The 13,122-nt window shown below is 47.3% G+C and overlaps 1 protein-coding gene across 3 annotated transcripts in view; it reads right to left on the minus strand.

Annotated features, from left to right (window-relative positions):
* Positions 1-12,911, minus strand: part of PRKCB (protein kinase C beta) — a 309,251-nt gene extending 296,340 nt beyond the window's left edge. For 2 of the 3 annotated variants that reach the window (XM_058569841.1, XM_058569840.1), the window contains exons 1-2: positions 12,600-12,910; positions 11,556-11,587 (exon numbers count right to left, since the gene is read on the minus strand). In XM_058569841.1, coding sequence (XP_058425824.1) covers positions 11,556-11,587; positions 12,600-12,772 — 205 coding nt within the window. In that variant the 5' untranslated portion in view covers positions 12,773-12,910. Of the gene's footprint in view, positions 1-11,555; positions 11,588-12,599 lie in introns of all 3 variants that reach the window. The other variant, XM_058569842.1, reaches the window with a different exon arrangement.
* Positions 12,912-13,122: the final 211 nt, after the last annotated feature.

Below are 13,122 nucleotides of genomic sequence, written 5' to 3' on the forward strand. Positions count from 1 at the left end.
CGAGAACTAGATTGTTCTAATAGCTAAAAGCAAAAGGGGGCTTCCTTTTTTTTTTTATGAGGAAGATTGGCCCTCAGCTAACATTCGTTGCAATCTTCCTCTCTTTGCTGAGGAAGATTAGCCCTGAGCTAACATCTGTGCCCATCATCCTCTGTTTTGTATGTGGGATGCCGCCACAGCATGGCTTGATGAGCAGTGCGTAGTTCCATGCCCAGGATCTGAACCTGCGAACCCTGGGCAGCCGAATCGGAGTGTGCAAACTTAACCACTATGCCACTGGCCCAGCCCCAAAGGGGGGCTTCTTTATTTCACTCTTAGTAACATAAACAGACTGAGCTTTCCCCGAGACATACCTTCATATGTTTGATAAGATAAAGAGGTTTAGACTTTCACATCTCAGTTTTACTGAAGTCAACCGAAAGATAAAATTAGATACACAACCCCAAAGGAAGTAAAAGGAAACCATGGCTTTGGGGACCGGAACAGGGCTTGCTGTGTTCATCAACACCTGTTTTCTTTTCCTCCCAGACACGGAGCTGGTCAGCAAGCCCCAGGACCCGTTGCAGTTGACACGGCCCGGCGTCTGAGTTCTGGCCGACAGAAGGTGAGCAGAAGTGATCTACGTCCCTTCCAGGCTGAAGCGGTGGTGAAACAACCATGCTTCTTCACGTTCCCTCTCCCCATCCACCAGCCAGTGGAGAGGAACCTGAAGCCCTGAATGACTGTGTGGAAGACTCCCGACCAGACTCCTGCAGTGGTCTGTGCCCTGAGTGAGAAATAAATCCCTTTCCATCAAGCCACAGAGACGCCAAGGCTTATCTACTACAGCAGGCTTCATAGATTCTTACTAATACCTCAACTAATATAGAATTTTTAAAATGCGAGCCCTAAAAATAGTTTATAAGCTCAAGTTTTCCGAGTATTAACAGAGCTAAATTATTGGGTGGGAAAATTGTCAGAATGCCCTGGCTTTCTTGTTCCACAGTTTGCATCCGATGGGCAACACAGAAATGGGAAGCAGATGTCCCCCCAAGAAGCCAAACGGCACCATCCCTCAATGGGCGACTCCAGAAGGAGCTTCTCTCCCATACGGATTTCACTTCTGTGTGCAAAACTGAAAAAGTCCCAACTCACATTTCCCAGATTCAGCCTCAGGAATTTAAAACTCTGCACTTTTTTAATGTTTTTATTAAAGTGTCATATACACAACAGAAAAGTGGGCACAAGTATATAGCTCAATGAACTTTCACAATCTGAACACACCAAGTAATCAGGACCCAGGTCAAGAAACAGAACATTGCCAGCACCCCACGAGCCCCACTTAGTCCCCACCAGTCCCCTTGAGGGTAATGACTATCTTAACTGCTATCACCTATGATTACTTTTACCTGCTCCTGAACTTCAAGTGCATGGACTCAAATAGAATGTACTCTTCTATGTCCGGCTTTTTTAGCTCATGTTATGTTCATGAGCATCATCTATGCTACATATGGCTGTAGCTGGTTCATTCTCATTGCTGTATAGTATTCCATGGTGTTCCCACCATTCTACTGCTGGTGGGGATTTAGGTAGCTTCCAGTTTATACTATGTTAAAGGAAATTCTTTTCACTCCAGTCCACCAGGGTCCATGATGAACAAAGGCAGGGACTTCAATGGAAAAACTGTTTATCTTCACAGAGGAACATGGACAGAGCCTGACGCTTCGTACAAAGTTAAGATCGCAGCATTCATATACTTCTGCAAATCACTTCCCAAAAGGTTCTAATGAGGGCAAATTTTTTTGTTCAAACAAAAATGAATAGAGCTTATAAAATGAAGTGATACACTCTTTATAAAAATCACAGATCAACTACTGCAAAACTACCATCAAAACCCAAATCAAATGACTCCCTCTACTGACTCCTCCACACCATTCATTCATTTAATAAGGACTTATGAGCACATACGACGTGCCAGGTATGGAGCTAGGTTCTCCAGAAACAATGAGAAATGAGACAGATGTGGTCTCTACTCTCATGAAACTGACACTCTGGTGGGGAAGACAGACAGTAAACGCTCAAATGAATATACAATTAGAAAATGTAAAAATGACAAGGGGTTATGAGACTGTACAAGGGGGAACCTGATTTGGAAGATCAAGGAAGGCTTCTCTGAAGAAGTGACATTTGATCTAAGTTCTAAAGGATGAGTAGGAGGTGAGCGGGGGAAGCGGAGAGAGAATAGCAATTCATGCTGAAGGTAGAGCATGTGCTAAGCCCTGGGGTAGACAGAGGTGTGTCGTGATTGAGGAAGCCCAGCTGGATCTTCAGCTAGAGAGTGAAAAGTGAAGGGAAGGCTGGTATAAGGGGAGGCTCGTGAGGGCCCAGATCAGGCAAAAACTTGTAACTCATGTTAAGGATTCTGGAATTAATCCTGGGAAGAAGAGAAAGCCAGCCACCAAAAGGTGGTCATCAACTAAAATAGAAAGAGGTCCCTCACCACTCTATATGCCAATCCTGCTTCCCTAAGTGCACTGTTCGGCCCAGATGGAATTATTAATACCCCTAACCACACATTTTGCCACAAAAAAATCCAGGTGATTATCAAAATTCTCTTTTGCAGCATTGTGTAAACTCTAAAGAATGATCCCCACCTTTAGGGAGGGAAGGAAGAGCCTCAGTATAGGGCTATCCCATGAAAATCACCATCCTCATCATCACAATAAGACAAGAGACAGTCCTGCAGACCTTGCCCTCCACCTGCACCCACATGACTTGCCAGCTTCTTCTTCAACCCAAAAAAGCACGTCAACGTTCCACCCAAAGGGTGAAGAGAACCCAAAATTGAAAAGATGAAATGGTCAGAAATCTATTGAAAATTGAAATGCCATCAACACATTTTCAAAATGAGGCAGCAGACGGGGCAATCGCAGATTTCAATTCAGCTTTCTGAGGTTTCCCACAAATTAAAGCATCAAAAGCCAGGAAATCATTGCACGGAAAGCACTACACTCATCCACGCTCAACTCACCTCTCTGACCTCAGCTAAGCGTTTCTCTCTCAGATCCACTGTATGTTGCACCTGATGCTGTTGACCACGATACGTAAGCACACTCATTCTTGCATCATCTCTTTGATTCAGGAGCACTCATCTTGCCTCCCCAACAAGATTATAAACTCAAGAGGGACAAGACAGTGCCCAACCCTAGGGATAACAGAAATAGCTGCTGTTTAGCAAATGTTCACTCTATGTCAGGTCAGGTACTAAGGAAACACTTGACACGTGCCCTATAACTGGGTACTATTATTATTTCCTTTTACCTCTGAAGAAACAAAAGCTCAGAGTTTAAGTAACATGTTCAAGGTCCCATAACAAGAAGCCAAGACTGAAACCGACACCTTTCTGTCCGCAAAGCACCAACTCCACCACCACTGCCGCACGTGCTCAACAAGCACGTGCTGGATAAGTGACAGCAGCAGAGAGGGAGATAAGGAGTGGGAGGATTCTTTTTGGAGGAAAAATAATTTCTATGGCCCTTTGCGCCTAAGGATGCAGTGAAGAGAGATATCCCTATTGTTAGAACCATAAAAATAACCCAGTAACCACCTCCCGAAATAGAAAAATCAACAATATGAGTGACATAAAAATCCAAATGTCTCTTCAGGATGTGAAAAATAGCCACAGCCCCTAGATGCTCGGAGAACACTCCTCCACGGTTCTAAATGGTCATCGCAAGTTCCTCTTACCTGACCTCCAACCCCGCAAGCCTGGAATTTCAGGGTCTGCGTCATGGCAATTTTAGTTTCAGAACGCATCTCAGGCTCTTCCTTTTCAAACATTTGGCCATTTCATTCACCCCCACACATCCCGCTTTAAACAATGACAACAACCACTTCCTAGTCACTATGCTGCCTTCACAAGGTCCAAACTCTCTGATGTGACGTTTGTCTCCCACCAGCTCCTCCCTCACACACCCGCCCTCCTGCTCCCTGCATGTGCCCTATTCTCTCCTCCACGTCTCAATTTGTGCCGCCCTTTGCCTGAGACGCCCTCCTTGGCCCCCACCCTCTTGTCAATCTGGAAACTCCTACTCCTGCTCTAAGATTGTTCCCAAATGTCACCTCCTCTGTGGAATCTTCTCCACCCCTCCCAGGAGTAAGGATGTCATCCAAAGTGTTTTTATGCCCTGGTGTAGCACTTTTTATTTATGTATCAGAACTAATTGGCCATGTGCTATTCTCTCCTCGAAAGACCAGGAAGATCTGCAAAGTCAAGGTCAGTGTCATATTTCTCATCAAAGCCCATGTGGCAACTTGACATTATATGATATCTTTCTTCTAACTTATTTATTCATTGCTGTTCTCCTTCGACTAGAATGTAAATTCCATGAGGGCGAGGGCTCTGTCTTTTTCACAGCTCTAGTTCTAGTGCCTAGAACGGTACCTGGTAAGGTACATGGTAAGGCACTCAATAAATATTTATTGGACAAATGGATAGACAGACAGATGGTTAGATGGATGGGGGAACGGATGGATGGATGGATGGACAGATGATGGATGGATGACGGATGGATGGAAGCACATCTAGGTTGATAGATGAATGGATTGGAGGGTGAATGGGTGGACTGATGGATAGATGGATGGGTGAATAAAGGCAGGATCATGTTTCACCAGCCCAAGGTCATGGAGCCATGGAGAGACAGAGCCAGGATTTGCAATCAGGTCTGTTTGATTTTTGAACCTATACTCTCAAGCCCAACTTATACTGTCTGTCTAAAAGCCCAAGGTCTGGCCTCTGGGCAGTGGCAAAGTGAAAGAAGAAAGAGTCTAGAATTCCCCCCAGGAATATGGTTATTGCTGAGCTAAGTTCATTTCCATCTACTTAGCAAATGCCAAGCCTCAACAGAGGGGATTGGAGCCCTCCTCGTCTGAGTTTGAGTTCCCCTTCTGACTCGGTAGAGCAACTTTCTACTGTAGGCTGAGAGAAAAGGAGACACAAACAGGCAGGACAAACGACAATTAAAAGGTAACCACAAAAACAGCAACAATAACAACAGTCATATAGAAAGATTCACACTCCTGAATAAAAGCTACCGTCTTTTTCAGACCCTGCCAGAGCCTGCAGGTGCTGCGGCTTTCAATCCTCTGCAACATCAAGCTTCCTTCCAACATCAAACATTTCCAGGAAAGACACTGAACATCCCCTCCCTATTCACAAGGAGGAACAGCCAGTAAAAATTAAGCCCAGAAGTAGAACAGGACCAGACTCAAAATTAGGCAAAAGTGGGGAGCAAAAAAAGTTTACAGGTAGAAACTAACATATCTTTATGTTCTCATAATTCCCTGTAGTTCCTTTATAATAAAAAATAAAGAACATTTACTAAGTGCCCAGATTCGTGTTAGAGAGGTGTTAAAGACATGTTAGCACCATGAGACTTTCTCCTTGATGAAATCAGAAAGATGGAAAGATAACTGACAAAAGATCTTTCTCCATGTGTGATTCAATGCTGTTTATTATGAAACTACTTAAAAGTTATCTTCCAAACGAGAGAAAACACTGCCTAAGTCACAGGAAAGAACAGTTGTGGAATATCAGACATAGATCCAGGGAGAGGAAGGTATTCAGGAGGCAATGCAAGTAATCCTGTGCCCCCAAAAACTGGCTTTCAGCTCACAAAGGCCTCTCACTGAAATGCTTTGCTCTCTCTTTTTGTTGATTCTCAATCTATTGGCTCAGACTTGTTCCTCTACCTCTGAAATGGTCTGATTTGTCTGCATTAGAACAGGCCCCTCAAACTGCAACCCCTGAACAAAAAGAAAGTCAGCTCACTATCTGAGTTAACAGCTAAGAAGAAATGAAGCTCTCTGTCTGTCAAACTGAGAGGGAAGCCATCTTAAATAACCATCTAATTCTACTAAATATTCATCTACTCGTAACGGCACAAATAAAGATTCAGCACTTGTCTACAGAATGCTACAGAGACGAGACATCCTGCAAATCTTTATTGAGGATATGAGCAGTTTCACAACACAGATTTTTAGCTCTGGCTCCTTGACAACTCAGACTTTCTCCAATTACCTCAGAGAATGGAAAGTTTGGTTTTTGTTTTTAATTCTCAGACCAAAGAATTCCCTGACTCCACCCTCAACCATTACATAGGTTAGCATCCCATTATACATTCTCAGAGCATCCTGCATATTTCCTTCAAAGTTCTGAACAAAAGTGAAATTAAATATTGGTGCAATGATTTGTAGAATGTCTTATCTCCCCCATTATAGTATAAGCTCCATGACAATAAGGACCTTCTCAATCTCATTCACCATTGTGTTCCCACCACATAAAACAGTTCCCGACACATAGAACTTAATGAGTGAATACTTTTTGGAAGGATGAATGGATGAATGAATGGATGGATAAATGGAAGGATGGATGGATGGATAAATAGATGTATGTGGTAAATACACAAATTTTCTAGAGATTTTCAAGCGGCCATCACACGTCCAAATGTCATATGTAAAGGATTTTGTATACTATAAAAAGGCCAACAGTCAATCTATAGAATATCACACAATTTCAATGGAGAGATTGGATGAGTAAAGTCAAAGAATCCATGATATTAGACCAAATGCCAAAAATGATAAGGGAACTAGCTTTTGCATGCATCAGCCAAAAATGATGAGCTTTTCAGCTGACCCCCCACCCAACCAAGAATTAACTGGACTGCAGAGTCAAAAAACCAGAGCATTCCCTTCTCTCCATCTTTTTCTTTACTGATCCATATACACCACCAACATGCTGTATTTGGGTCTGGGCAGTACCTGGAGTGTCCACTAGTCCTCGGAAATAATATCTTTTTTTAAATTAGTTTCTAAGAACCTGTATATCATATCAACTAGATTTTCAAAGGTCATATTTTCCATATTTACTTAGAAAGGCATTCTGTTGCCCAGTGACAAAGCTTCACATTTTCCCTGAGTGCTCTACAGCTCAAAATGAATTTGCTGTTGCCTCTTCAACAAACCAGCCCTCCTTTTTAAGACCCAACGTTAATCCATCTACAGAGTTTTATTTCAATTGGGACTGTGGGCCTGAAATCCCACTTCAAGTGGAAAAAATTAAAAAGTCAAACCATCAAACACAAAGTCAAAAAGCTTCTGCCTTTTATCCACACAGAAGCCCCCAGGATGCATTCAGAATCAGCCAAAAGGTGAGTGGAGTTTCACTCACAGGCCTCTGGGATCTGCTCCTGGGAAGGGAGGGAAGTGGAATAACAGAAGACCCAGTAAGTGCAGCCTGGCTTGGTGACTGCGCACACACGCGCACACACACACACACACACACACAAGTCCTCTTTACGATTTTACTGAGAAAGCTCAACGTGAAGTGCAGAATATCATATTATAAGTTCACAGGGAAAACTATGCCAAAAATAAAATTAACCTTTGATTCATCTTTGATTGTTGTTTTTAAAAAGCACATATTCTAATCTATACACATTAACTACAGACTAAAATAAACTAGTATTCTATAGAGTTGATGTTGATGAAAACAGCAATGGTGGATTCATGCAACACTTTGGGGTTTTTTAAGAATAATTTCTATTAGAAGGTTAAAAAACATACTTTCTAACCTACACAGGAAAGTGAAGAGCTGGTTTACTCATTATAACCATCAACGCTAGATCTTCATAGTCAGAAAATTAGTGCACTGGAGTTTTTCTAGAGAATTCATGTTAAGTTTAGATCTTTCTCACAAGGAAAGGTGTGAGAAAACACAACCTAAACAAGCCTGGCTGTCTGGGCCCTGACGCTGAGCTATGTGCTCACTGCTGTTACCCAAAGTCTATGAAGAAACATACTTGAGAAGAAAATCCATCTAAATACACTGAAGAGGCACAGTCATTTAATGAGTTTCAGAATTAACTTTGTTTCACAGTTTCCTCCAGCTAATCAAGCAATAATGATCATCTCACTTAGAGTCATTGACACTTAGCATGGATATCTCTCTTGCACCACCTCATTACTCCTCACCATAAGCCTATGAGGTAGATACTACTAACCCCATTTTACAGATGAGGAAACTGAGGCCACTACAGGTAGATGACTTTCCCAAGGTCACACAGTTAGTAAGTGGCAGAGCAGAGATTCAAACCCAGTTCTACCTGACTCCAAACCCCATGCTACGAGTTCTGAATCTCTATATTTTATTGTCTCCCTATTTCTACTGAAGTGACTTCCTTTAAAAAAAAAAAAAGTTTTTCTCTCTGCCAAATTGCAAAAGCTTCTTGGGGTAAGAGTCTTACTCCACCCAAAGGCTTGTCTTAATTACAATTAAAGCACAAATGCAGATTCTAGGCTCCTCTGAAGCCCCAGTCTCCTGTCATGAGAAACATTCTTAAACTACCTCACAGAGAGCGGTTTAACAGAAAGTAGAGAGAGTAGAAACAAAAAGGAAGAAATTATGTGGCAGTCAATCTAGAGTTTTGTCCTCTAGCAGTACAAAAGCAAGAAAATCTATTCTTAAGCTCCTCTAAGCACATAGAAATCCATAATTTCCCATGATTTATGAACTTTCCATCTTTCCTCTCTCAGCCCATCCCAGCGTCTCCAGTTTCCATGGCAGCACAAGGGAGCACGGAAGCTCACTGGTTTCCTTGCCTTATGATCATCCGACACACCTCCTACTCAAGAATGGCAGAGACTATATCCTCGCTCCCCTTCTACTTTTGAAATGGAACACCCCCCCGCCCTAGCTTTTAGCTGGGAACACGGCCACCTGAAATTAACATTACCTTTCTCACACACTCCTTTGCAGCAAGGTGTGGGTATGCGATAAAGTTCTAGCCAACAGCATATAAGCAGAAGTACCTTGTGGCAACTTCCATAAGCGACAGTGAGCCTTTGTCTTTTGCCTTTCTTTACCCTTTCCTCCTTCCTACCGGTTGAAATAAGGATGTGATGACTGGAGAGTGTAGCAACCTTCTGGGACCATGAGATAATTGTCACTCCTGGGATGGTGGAGCAGAGAACTGAAAGGAATGTAGGGCCCCGGACTTCTGACTTGGATGCGAGAATAAACCTTATGTATCTTCTATACAATGCTGATTCCATCTCAGTTAGATTCACTTTATCAGGAACTACATGGTGCCAAAAATACTCAGATAAAGAACTCCTTTATGGTTCCAAAATGAGTCCCAGGTAACTCTGAGCATGTCTGAGGATAATCTTCTCCCCTTCCTGGATGTCCCCATCCTAAGCATCGCAATTTCAGAGGCTGCCAACCTGCCCCGTCCCCTCTCTTGCTCCTTCCTACTCTCCAGCCCAAATGGAATACACTGCCAAAGCAGTGACATAGGGTGACCACATGTTCATAGCTGGATTTTGACTCTCACCTGGCAGCAGTTCCATAGCAAAGCAACCCTGCAGAGCCAGGCTGCTCTCACAGAGGCTGCCCCACCACTGGGGACAATCATAAGAGCTAATATTTTTTGAGTGCTTACTATGTGCTAAGCTCTGGTCCAAGCATGTAGTATATTGCAACACCTTTGAGCTGCTCAGCAACTTCTTAAGGTAGGTACTGTTATTGGACCCGTTGTACAGATGAGGAGCCTGAGGTACAGAGAAGCTGAGTAACACGGCTGGGTAGTCTCAAAGCCAGGACTCAAACCCACAGTGAACTGCCTGACAGCCTGTGCATATGCTCACTACCCTATACTGCCACCCAGGGAGAGGAGAAAAAGAAAGGCGATTAAAAAAACAGGCCTCCTACCTTTAAAGTGGCCACATTTCATTAGAACTCTTAATTCTGCTTTACTCTCACTACACCAGAAAATTCCTATCGTTTTCCAGGCCTTGAAAAAAAGGATCTCCTGCTTCAGATGTGTCATCATCCTCACATTCTAAAATGACTTTCCCAACCATTAATAACTGCAGAGCAGGTGGGATAGGAGAGTAGCAGTAAAGATGTTCAAAAATCATCCTGACCTCAGCATGAGACAAAGACAGAAACCGATTCATGGAAACGAAAGGTAACCTCAAATATCTACGCATTCCGGCACCAAGACACCATTGGTATTCTGCTTGAAGGGTCAGACAAAGTTCTAGAAAACAATCCAACTGTTTGCACCAGGACCTCAGTTGTTGCCACTCAAAGGGATTTGGGAAGTCCTCCAGGCAGTGCATGAAATTGGGGCTCCAGAGGCTGGGCGGGTCACTGGCTGAGCCGGCCCTGTCCCAGATCTCAAGGGAGAAGACACAAGAGCCTTAGAAGACAGCAGTGCCATGCTGTGAGCATTCTGTACAGCTGACAATGCCACCCACCCTCACCGGGATCACTTTACTTTTCCCTGGAGGGCGGAGGTGCTACAACAAGACTGTCAATCAGTGCTAGGGCACATAGACTTCTTAACAGTCAAACACTTTCTTCTCCTCATCTAAACCCTGCTCACCAGGACGGCCAATTTGCCCCTAGGACATACCCCAGAAATGTGACATTTCTCACCAAACTCAACCACGCCTGGCCCAAATTGGGGGAGGGGGGGCAGGGGGGACGACTCTCCAGACCAGAAGTTGCAAACTCAAATGACTACAGGTGCCAGAAACGGGTGAAGCAGGCCTGGTGGGGAGGCACTGAGACAAAATGGTGAACATGCGCCTTGTCTATGGAAACAGCTGCTCTCAGCTCCAAATGATTGTTCTGACAAGAAAGTGGGACCAATCCTCAGCAACCTCGAAGCTGGAAATTCAGATGAGTATGTGAAATCTCCCACTTCAAAAACGTTGACATCAAATTCAAAAAACGTTTGACACCTATGGGCTAAACAAGACTATCGGTGATTTGGCCCTGGAGAGCAAACCTGTAAGCAGAGACAGTGAGGCCACCTTACACATGATTAAAAGACACCACTAGGTTGGGCATCCCCAGCTAGGGTCAAGGATCTCAAACCAGATGCAAGGACCCAGGTGACCAGCCACTTGGAGTCCCTCCTGTATCTAGCCAGAAGATAGAAAGGGTGATTTAAAGCAGGATCTGAGAGGCAGCCCATCTGGAACCACCTCTTTGAGAGAGGGAGGAGGCCCAGGGACAACCACAGTCACCTTTCAAGGGGATGCACCATCTGCAGAGGCAGCAGCCACCTGCAGAGACCTCTGTGAGGCAGGAGAAGAAGCAGAATCCCACTCTGTGACATGAGGAAGGGCAAGTGAGCAGGAATTAGGGAGGAGGGGTCCTCCCAGAAATGGCCCCTGGAGACACTTCCTCCAGAAGCAGGATTAGCCAGGCAGGACAGGCTCAGGAGACCCGTTTTGACTCTTCTGGAGCTGGGACAGGGGAAAGGGTGGATGCATTTCCTTGGCCTGTAGGCCTTCCCAGCTCCACCAGCCTTTCCTGGATGGAGCATCACTGCCCCATAAACACACACCCCTTAAAAGGACCCTTTTGTGGTGATGAATTCCTAGCATGGGAGGTCACTCTGACAAAAGTGATTCCTTCACTCTCTGCCTAACTCAGTCACTTCTAGAAAGTCTTTTTCACCATCTCTTCCCACAAACAGCATCCCCAGATCCCCACAGCCTACCTTGGCACTGGAATCCTTGCTTCCCGAAGCCCCTGCGAAGAGAGAAGGAGGCATGTCAGGCAGCCCGAGGGGCCCAGCCACCAGCTACTTCCCCCACAGTCACCCCCCCTTCCTCCTACCCCTGCCCCGCTACCCCAGGTGCAACCTCCCAGCCACAGGCGGGTGCCCAAGAGTCTTCCGCCTTTGGGGGGAGGGGAGTAGGTGGGAGCTCGGCGGTAACCCCCACCTCCCCTCAGAAGGCAGAAGAGAGGAGGTTGCTGCGACCACCAGGCGGCGGGATGGGGGGAGCGTTTCCGTGGTGGGGGCGGAGGGCAGGCGGGAGATCTGCCCACAGAGATGCCCGAGCACCCTCGGGAAAGAGAAGAGAAAAAGATGTATCCAGAGGCAGGATGAGAGAGACCCGGGGGAGGTGGTGTTCCCTGGGGGACTGGGAAGGGAGAGAGGACTCCCCATGCCTTGAGGGACAGCGGGGAGAAAGGGGCCCGCAGTGATGTGAGTGGGGGGAGACTAAGAAGTGGCAAGGAGAACCCAGGCCCTCAGGGAGGCGCAATCGGAGATAACACAGGCGCAGCCCCCAGAGACACAGAGGAGGAAAGGATGCCCCATGCCCGCAGGGAGATAGAGCCAGGACTCCCAGGACGCTGTCCCCGGAAAGGAGCGGAGAGGGTGAGGGCGCCTCGAGCCCGGAAGGAGGCGGAGAGATAGGGAACCCTGGGCGAGAGGGCACCCGGGGCGCTGCCCTCCGAGGGAGGGACAGACACCCCGCGCTCTGAACCAGGTGAAGAAAAGGCGCCCGCGACGCGGCCCCTAGGCGCTCCGGAGGCGCCCCGCGGGCGGCCGTCTGGGGCCGAGGGGAGAGGGAACCCGCAGGACTGTCCACCAGGGAGTCCGGGGCAGAAGGCTCCGGAGCCAGGAGCCCGGGGACGCCGAGCCCGGCGGGGCTGCTTCTCCCTTGGGGACGCGGAGGGCACGGAGAGGGGGTCCCCGCGCGCGGCGCTGCCCTCGAGGACCCCGGGAAGGTGCCCTGCGCCGGCGCGCTCTCACCAGATGAAGTCGGTGCAGTGGCTGCAGAAGGTGGGCTGCTTGAAGAAGCGGGCGGTGAATTTGTGGTTCTTCACCTCGTGCACGTTCTTCTGCCGGAGGGCGCCTTTGCGGGCGAAGCGCACGGTGCTCTCCTCGCCCTCGCCTGGCGCCGGCCCCGCAGCCGGGTCAGCCATCTTGCGCGCGGGGAGCGGGAGCCCGAGAGGTGCCGGCCCCGGGGCCGTGGGACCGCGGGCTGCGGGCCCGGGAGGCGCGGGAGGCGGCCGCTGCTGCCGCCCGGGGCCGCGGGCGCTTCCCCTGCGCCGGCTCTGGCGGCCGCGGCGCGCGGAGCTGGGGCTGTCACTCGCCCAGCTGCCGCCGCTCGTCCAGCTGCGCTTGGCACCGCTGGCCCCAGCTGCGGGGGAGGGAGGCGGAGCCCGGGCAGACCCCGCCTCCCTCATTTGCATCGCGCCCCAGGCCCCGCCCAGCGCCGCCAGCTGCTTTACATATTGGCACCCGGAGGCTGCCGGTCTCCCAGAGAAGTGTT

Source organism: Diceros bicornis, chromosome 26 (assembly GCF_020826845.1).
Source record: "Diceros bicornis minor isolate mBicDic1 chromosome 26, mDicBic1.mat.cur, whole genome shotgun sequence".
In the NCBI taxonomy this organism is placed as follows: domain Eukaryota; kingdom Metazoa; phylum Chordata; class Mammalia; order Perissodactyla; family Rhinocerotidae; genus Diceros; species Diceros bicornis.